Here is a 9,014-nt window from a genome sequence, read left to right as displayed (position 1 = left end):
GTCTGTATTGACATTGTGAGTTCATAACTGGTCGTACGCTTGTTTTAAAAGAAAAAAATTTCCTGGTATTTAGGATCGATGTCTAAATCATCACGCCATGTTTATTTTGTCATTCTTTTTTTTTTTTTTTGTGTTGAAAAATCAAACTCACACTTCTGTTCTTAGTTCATTTCCTACTAATTCTCATTGGAATATGATCGGGAGCAATGTAGAGAGCTTTAGGTATCCAGGATAAATTTTGTGAGCCTCATAAACATAAGCTAGCTTTGTTCTCAATTCAATTAAGGGTATGGTTCTTACCTCTGTATAAACATTAGATCAAAGAGCAGTAGTTTAATGGGAGTGCCCAAAGAGTGTAGAAGTCTGGGAGCAAGGTTGTACCGAAGAAGTAAAGAATTAAATTCTTTCCATGAATAAGATTCCATGTGAAAACTGGATGGTTACCTAAAGCTTGGATAGACAAATGTTGAAGACTCTTTAAGGTTAACTATTTATTTATATGAAAAGTTAATGCGCACAATATATAGAACCAAAACAAGATTGAATTTATGAATTATTTGTATAATTTTGAGGAGACATTGGTGTCAAAATATTTTGAACACTTCAGATCACAGACGAAAGTAACTTGGCACCATAGTTGAAGCTAACTCAATAGATATTTAACTCGGAACACATTCAAATTACAGAAACAGACTACTGTATGCAAGGATACAATCCTCACCTGAGCGATGTTATTTCCGAATAGTATCATATAACTCCACGTTCTTCAAGAGTGTAAAGGTTGGATGCAGAAAAAAAGAAACAGCATAAGAACATATAGGTGGGTATGCCTGTATAATTTTCCAGTGGAAATCTATAATTCAAATCCAAGTATGTGTTGGAATCATCTTTCAACTCTCATTAACCATAAGAAAAAGGAAAACAATGGTCAATTACAATAGCCATACTCCAACGCCAAATTTCTGTTCGAAGTGTAATTATAAGTTCATGCATATAGCTGTCCATTAGACCCCCAAAAAAAAAAACTATAATTATAAACTACTTGGATGCCAAGCTATAACACTGATGAAATTCAAAACCCAAGAGGACCATTGCGCATCTTGAGTGTTAACGTTCAAGATGACCAATCCAAGAATAGAAACTCATCACACCTGAACCCCAATACAAAAACAATTAAAGACCCACCACAGCTAAAATTATCCAGTGATAGGAAAAAAGACACCAATATTTGAAATAAAAACTATCACTTAAAATCTGCTAAAAGGGGATACAATAATATAATTTAAAGAAGAATTAACAATTCAAAACTAACAAACACTGAGAATTTAGAAATAGGAAAACATAATATTGTCATATTTATGAATCAGATTTATGCCTATTCCAAAATAATTAGCCAATATTTTCCTCAATTCAAAACTTCAATTCATATTGTTAACCCAAGTTATCTTTTTAACTTTATATTTATTAATTAGATTCCTCAAAAAGCTACCACATCACAACATACGAAACTAAATAAACCGACTGTTGAATGAGAAGATTAAATTTTTTTTTTTCATGGTCAAAATATTATCCGCTCTCAATTTTGTTTTAACACCGATCCGCTCAGTCAATTACTATGACCTCACATAAAAATATAAATGGTAGCCCCATGAGGGTGGTGTAATGCGTGCATTTCGTGATGGCCTCCAGAAAGCACTTGAAACTGGGTTAAGGTCAGGTTTTAGGGAAGGTGGGAGTCACCTTCACTTGATCGGAAAGCCTACTCAACTACTCAAACAAGTTGAAGCCTACCATTTGACTGAAGGTGAGATTGAATAAAAATTCTTGGTCAGCACAAGGCATGTATCAGAATTCTATACCATTTACATAAAGCACTACATACTCCTTATACAGAATAAGCCTTCATATAAGAAGAAATCGAGATTTTAATCAACTTGAAACATTTATTTTGATTTCTTGAATAAACAAAAACTTCATATTCTGTCAAAACTAACAACTATCTGCACTCTGCAGAGCTCTGATTATTAGAATCATCAGCAATGTTAGATTGATCTGTGGACTGGCAAGGTGCTGTATCATTTAATCCGATTTCTGAAGCAGTATCAGCATCGCCATATTCAGATGCAGATCTAGTATCCATCTCCTTTTCAAGAGAGTCAAGTTGCACACACTCAGCAACTTCACTGTTATAATTTTCCATATCCTGACTCCTACTACTTGACAATGACAAGTCTTCTTTCTTCACAACGTTGAACACAATCCCGTTATGTATCCTTTCCGGCTGCAAAAGATCACCTGCTGTCACCATAATGCTAGAACCGTTTACTGAAGCCACACTCGCGAAATCCCTCTTATCAAATTTTGTGCTGTCAGGGCTACGGTCTGGTGTGGTCCCCCTTGGGCTGTGATAGTATTGATTACTGCCCCCCAACTGAAGCGTTGCAACTGAGTTGGGATTAGCCAACAAACCTCTGTTCAGTTCAGCATCAACGTCCAAGTTTTGGACAAAGTCGATGAATTTAGTTGCTGATGTCGTCCTCATCAAGGGTCCACCGGATCTTGTCCAAGAATTTAAATCGGCACTCTCAGATTCGCTGTCACTTCCATGACCATCATGTATGTTACGGTGGGTATGGAAGATTTTACCACTGGTGGATGGACCAACTCCATGATGGAATGAGGAACCAGCATCTCCAAGGAGGTCTTCTTCAAGGGAACCACTAGAATTCTCACGAGCAATGCAATTCCAAGATGGAATTCTTCTTGATGCACTGAACCTGACCGTGCTAGGTAGGCCATGAGAAGAAGCAGCAGCTCTTTCAGCACTCCTTTTCAGTCTACGCATGTGATTGAGAATAACAACAGACTCATCAAGAGCGAGCTCAATGCCACAGTTTGCTTTTATGGCTGACAGTTTCTCCCAAGTGCACCGTCTACCTTGGTTAGCTGCCTTTTGAAGCTCAACATATGTTGGGTTTTGTATAATTTTCGAATACTAATAAGGAAAAAAGAAGAAGAGTTTATTAGTCTCTCTCAATACTAGCAATTGGTCCACATGATAAAAGAGAAAAAAGAGATCTTCAAATATTGCAAAACAAAACTTTGTAGCACTTGACTTTGTTCAATTTAATCAATCCTAATTAAAAATCAAATAATTTAAAAATATTTTTAAGCAAGAACAACAAATTAAGATTCCCTTAAAATGAAGCCTAAGCCTAAAGATTAAGATCCCCTTGGTCTTCTCTTTCTTCATTCAATAAATTCTAATGATATTTAGCCAGGAAAAAGAAAAGAAAAAACTAAGCCTAATTTACTAGTACTGACTAGCTGAAATGTTGTCTACAATTATCTGTTTTTCCTCCATTTACCTGAGCTAGTGTGGCAGGCATCACAACAGTAACATCACCCTCCCAATCTTGAGCAAACAGCTTTGCAAGTCCACCTAATGGAAAACCAAGTTCCAGGATCTGGTTACATCTATGTTTAACCTCCATCTCAACAAGATGAGCAAGCTACACAATCCATATACTAAAATGAATTAATTTTATCTCATCAGAATGTTAAAACCAACAAATAGTATAACAGTAATCCATAAATAATAACCACCACCAATGGACAAGTACAGACAAGCAATTATTATTATTATTATTATTATTTTTTGAGACAACAGACAAACAATTCAGCATATGTTGTTGTCGAAAGTATCTCCCAGAGCGGGATGGTCTTGCATAGCAATTTATAAGATTTCAGGCCTCTTCACCCATTGCCATTCAGTTTTGATTTGGATGCCCCAATTTCTACAGTTCCTATTCTTGCAATGAGGTGCTTATTGATTAACTAAGATGAAAGACTAATTCAAATCTGATCAACAATGACCTTGCCAAAGCCATGGGACCTGGAGTCCCAAAAGATGTAGCCTGATTTTCGCTTTTAAAGAAACATTTTCTATGTCATTAATTCTCACCACGAGTTTAAACTAATTGGATTTCTCTAACTGAAGCTCTAATGACATGTTGACAAAGCAGTCGAGAACAGCATCAGCTGTTATACACCAGCTACTTTTTTTTTTTATCAAATTATACACCAGCTACTAGAAAACAGTTTTTTTAAGAAGCAGGGGGTGAACAAGCAATGATACAGAAAAACAAGAACTGCACCCGGTACATAAATGGAAAATTTTGGCGCATCACATTTCAAGCAACATTCTGCCCAAGTTGTGGTTCAAAGTGATATACAAGTTGACTATTAAGAATTGGCCTCCAACTTGTTGTGAACATATGCAGATTATTATTAATTTACTATTGTATTATTTCGGCTAAAGATTATAATTCAAACAGGTGGAGGAGGAAAATGAAGGGAAGAAGAAGAAAAGGAAGCAGTAATAAGGAAAGATCATGTTGAAAAGGCTACAGCCATTGATACTTCTAATGAGTGAACTAAAGCTACACAAACAGAACACGAACCGTTGGACAATGACAATAGATATAAAAAGAACTAAAGTGAGGTTCATAGATACATACCTTGGCAGCAAAGTTGCCTCCACAAGCTCTCACAAATTCCTTTAGTCTTAATAATGGTGCAATATGAGGATTTGCCTGACTGACTATAAAATGATTAACGTTGAACAATTCTTTTAGCTGCATCATAGGTAAATCAATCTCCAAGCTACCATCCCGCCACCTGCGCACTGGCATTGTCCCTGCCTCTGGATCCAAATTAAATGGAGGATGATAAGGAACAATCTCACCACTTCTATCTTTCGCCATTAGTTCCTGGGCCTCAAAAAGGCCTGGGAAAGCACAAGAAGCTGTCACTGCACTCCATATAACAACATGAGGTGAAGTCAAGTAGTTAAGGCATCTAGGTGGTTCATGCTTCCTTGGGGAGCAAACAGTTATCCCAAGAATTCGACCTGTCATGTCATAAGCTTCTTGAAATGTTAGATTACTGGTTAAATGCCTTAACATCATTTGCAACTGCCTGATCTCATGGACAGCTCCACGAGTCATGACCCTCTTCACAACTGTAAAAATCCCACCCATCTGATCAAAAAACTGCAACGAGTGCCAAGAATCCTCAAAAAAACTTTGCAGCTCTGGCCAAGACCTAGTGGCAACAACAGAGCACATAATGGACCCCACACTAGAACCAGCAATTATTCTTGGCATAAGCTTATGTTCCACCAGCGTTTTAACTACACCGACATGAAATGATCCAAGAGAAGCACCCCCACTCAAAAGCAAGGCAGTTCTCCCAAAAGCGTGTCTTGTTTCATGCATGAAAGCAAGCTTCTCTTCCAATGAGAGCTCTTCTGAGTCTGAATCGCAAACCATTCTCAACTGAGTTGAGACCTCATCAATATATTCCTTTATAAGTTTGGGCACATGAAGTCTCCCCTTGTGAAGCTCAGGGTTGCACATGTTACCCAGATTTCTAACAAGATCTGCTCGCATACAGAATATTATATCTCGGAGAGAACCCTCTTCACGACGGTGGTGGAGTTCTTGAAGCTTGTTCTTAACCACTTCTTCATCATAAAGGTCTGATTCATTCATCTTTGGGGTCTCTTTATCAAGCATTTTAGCAGCATGAGCCCACTCCTCATATGTCAATGCAGTCCTCATCATATTTCTCCAAAATTTCCTCCGATAAGCCATTTCAGCCTTCACTTTTACATTTGTGTATCGTTTCAACAGAAAGGCGATGATTGTCACCATTGCCAATATCCCTTGCGGGTTTCGAGGATGCAACCATGAGAACATAGGAGCCAAAAAGTCCCTGAATCTAAAGACGAGGATAAACAACATATGAAAGATTTGATGTCTCAAATGCGACATTGACTTGCAGAACAAAACCCGGAAAGCAATGGTCCGACCAACAAAGGTTGAAGGTCCAATAGGAAATGGATCAACACTGGCTTCATTACTTATATCCATGACTTTGGAATAAGTAGAATGTATGTATTTGTATCTTTGAGGGAAAGGTCAGTATCCTAGATCAACAAACCTCAAGAGCTCTACTAACATACAATTCGGTTTTAGCTCTCCAAGTTTACAAAAGAATGAGAAAGACAATTGAATGGCCTCTGTGAACCTAAATTGAACAATTGCAAAGAAGCAAAAGATTCCAGAATCTCAATGATCAGATATTTCTAAATTCTTGAACCTTCAGGTCAATTGAAACAAGACGGTACCCAACAAATGAAACAAGAAAACCACTACTTGCACATGAAACATTTTCCAACCTCTTTGAAGCTTTCCGAGTCCCAGCAGAGAAACTTGACCCCAAATCCGCAATTTGCAAGACCCACCAGCTCAACAGCTAGGTGGGTTTCCCCAACCAATCCTTGAAGAACCCCAGAATTTGAAAACCCAACTGGGTTTTACCAAACAAATTGGGAGAAAAATGGGTTCTTAGTACCTACAAAGAGAAACCCAGAATAATAAAATTCCAAGACAAGAGATTCCAGGTCTGCTTAGAAAGAAAGGCGCGAGTTATTATATAAATGAAAGCCAATACAATACCAACAAATAGAAATTGGATTTATGGGGAAGTGTGAAAGGATAATGATATCAACATCGATATCGATATGGTGGTGACGCCGCTGTGATTGATCTGATAGGATTGGGAATATGAAATTGGGAAATTAACTTGGGATAAGGTGGCAGAGACTCCTCCGCAACCTATCCGACAATCTCAAATCTCAATGTTGGAACTTTCCATTTATATGTCTATTTAAAGAAAGTAGCAATCAAATTGGAACGCCACGCGGAACTAAAATGTTGGTTGATTTCAAACCAGAGTTTTGGAGTAGACGATACCACAATTGATTGCTTACAAGCTAAAATCACCTTGCGTGATAATCCTACGGGCCAACCCGAACCCGTCCCAAATCCAAATCAAACTCAACTTTTTTTTTTTTACAAATAGAAATTCGTTTTTATTTTTTTTGTTACAAGGAAGTCCGAAAGGGCCAAGAAAGAAAAAAACTAACTAGGGAACAAGAAGTTAGAGCCTACAACTCTAGTATGGCCACTGCCAGTAACAACATCAAGGAGGGTCTCAACTGTATGAGGGGGAGGTTGATCCTAGAAAGTTGTTCCTCTAGAGAAGTTGATACTATCGTTTGCAGAAATATCCGCTGCAAAGTTCCGTTCCCTATGGATGTGGTGGATAGAACAGAGATCAAACTTTTGTATCATGTCTCTGCAATTGCCAATAAGAGTCCCAAGAGGGTGACTATCAATATTTCCAGAATTTATAATATTAACCACAATGGCCGAATCACTTTCAACTTCCAATATTTTAATGTGAAGATCAAGGGCAAGCTTTAAGCCAATGTAAAGGCCCCAAGCTTCAGCTTCAACAATCTCACCAACTCCCATACTGTGAGTGAACCCTTTAATCCAAACAGCAGAACTGTTTGTAATGAGACCACCAGCTCCAATCACTCTTGCATAAGATCTGGAACCATCAATGTTCAATTTGAAATTGTTTGCAGCAGGTTTCATCCATTCAAGGGTTACAACCTGATGGGGCCTATTATCAATACTAGGCTTGGAAGCAATAGAAATCTCAGTAGCATACTGAAGAATAATTTCTTTAGGATTATGAGGAAAAGTGAAATGAACCTCAAAGATGCCTTTGTTCCTCCATTTCCAAATGTACCAGCAAGCAATGATGAAGAATTCATTCCAATCAAAGGAAAGCCATTTACATCCTTTCTGGAGAAGGTTAGCAGCAATCCAATCATTCCAATTGAGCCGGAACGTACCCTTCATTTTAATAGGGATAACAATGCTCTTCCAAATCTTAGAAGCATGGGTACAATCTCTGAGAAGGTGGAGCATGGTTTCAGGGATACCAGGGCAGAAGTGAAAACTCTCATTAGTAGTTAAATGCCTTTTAAGTCTTTGGGAGTTGGTAAGGAGTTTTCCTTGAACAAGAATCCAAGCAAAGGTTTTGAGTTTGGGAGGGATATTAAAACTCCATATTTTCTTCCAAAAACAATCAGGAGTAAGATCAGAACCAATGGAGCACATGTACGCACTTTTAACAGTAAATACACCATTAGAAGTATGCTTCCAAATAAGATTATCAGCAATAGAACCATTAACACAAATAGGAACTTTACTGATAATATCAATAATGTGATCAGGGAGGCATACCTTTAGGAGATCAAAATTCCATCCATTACGGAGCCAAAAATCATGGACAAGATCATTGTAATCAACAAGATTAGCATCAAAGGCAAAGGAAGAGAGGGCTCCATGTCCAGTCCAATCATCAATCCAAAACTTAATAGTATTCCCATTCCTTACTTTCCAAAGTAAACCATCTCTAAGAAGTTTAACACCATGGAGCACACTACTCCAAGTGCTAGAACAATTGGGATGGTGTTCTTTCATTAATAATAGAAGCCTCTTTAAAGCATCTTTAGCAATGCTAGCTATTTTTTAGTCAAATTTTAGCTAAAGTAGCTAAAAAATCATTTTGGCTAGCCACTTTAAAAATACATCTGTACCAGTGCTCTCTATTGGAGCGAGATAGCTAAAAGTTATAATAGAGAGCCACTTAAGAGTCTGCTGCAGTTGCTAAAATATATAAAAAGATAAACAAACTCTCCAAAATTGCTAAGGAGTCAAAATAGAGAGTCTGCTAAAGATGTTCTTATATAGAGAATCATAAGCAAAGAATCTGCGTGTTACAAGGAAACTGAATCGTACAATGATTGGAATATCTCTATAGATATCTGTAAGACTAACTCTATTATAACTTGAATAAGTAACTACAGTTTGGGTCAAACACACAAATTAGGTGTCCGTAAACACTCCACTTTGTGTTGCCCATACGTGCTACTCTTCTCGTTGCCTCGTCAAAAACTTTGTCAACTAACAAAAACCCGGTGGGACAAAAATAATCTCAATTGAAAAAGAAAAAAAGTACAACACACGCTTCACGTATCGAGACCATACATGTAGGCATTTCCCCCCTGATGTCTACATCTCCCTCTG

General features: G+C 37.6%; 1 protein-coding gene across 1 annotated transcript; it reads right to left on the bottom strand.

The window, feature by feature from the left end:
* Window positions 1-1,843: 1,843 nt before the first annotated feature.
* Window positions 1,844-6,734, bottom strand: LOC112186325 (triacylglycerol lipase SDP1). Its single transcript, XM_024324699.2, has 4 exons — window positions 6,525-6,734; window positions 4,521-6,420; window positions 3,369-3,512; window positions 1,844-2,995 (listed from the first exon to the last, which is right to left on the bottom strand). Exons 2-4 carry the CDS (start codon window positions 5,934-5,936, stop codon window positions 1,997-1,999), a joined length of 2,559 nt encoding a protein of 852 aa, XP_024180467.1. The 5' UTR covers window positions 5,937-6,420; window positions 6,525-6,734; the 3' UTR covers window positions 1,844-1,996.
* Between the last annotated feature and the right edge of the window lie 2,280 nt (window positions 6,735-9,014).

Source organism: Rosa chinensis, chromosome 2 (genome assembly GCF_002994745.2).
Source record: "Rosa chinensis cultivar Old Blush chromosome 2, RchiOBHm-V2, whole genome shotgun sequence".
In the NCBI taxonomy this organism is placed as follows: Eukaryota; Viridiplantae; Streptophyta; class Magnoliopsida; order Rosales; family Rosaceae; genus Rosa; species Rosa chinensis.
This window is presented reverse-complemented; position numbering and strand designations above follow the sequence as displayed.

What these genes read in the sequence shown, in the direction of transcription:
- LOC112186325 (XM_024324699.2), bottom strand. Translation starts at nt 5,936, where the DNA reads ATGGATATAAGTAATGAAGCCAGTGTTGATCCATTTCCTATTGGACCT. An exon ending in GAGGCAACTTTGCTGCCAAG is followed by an intron (nt 3,513 to 4,520) that starts GTATGTATCTAT and finishes TGGATTGTGTAG; the next exon opens with CTTGCTCATCTTGTTGAGAT. An exon ending in TGCCTGCCACACTAGCTCAG is followed by an intron (nt 2,996 to 3,368) that starts GTAAATGGAGGA and finishes TTTCCTTATTAG; the next exon opens with TATTCGAAAATTATACAAAA.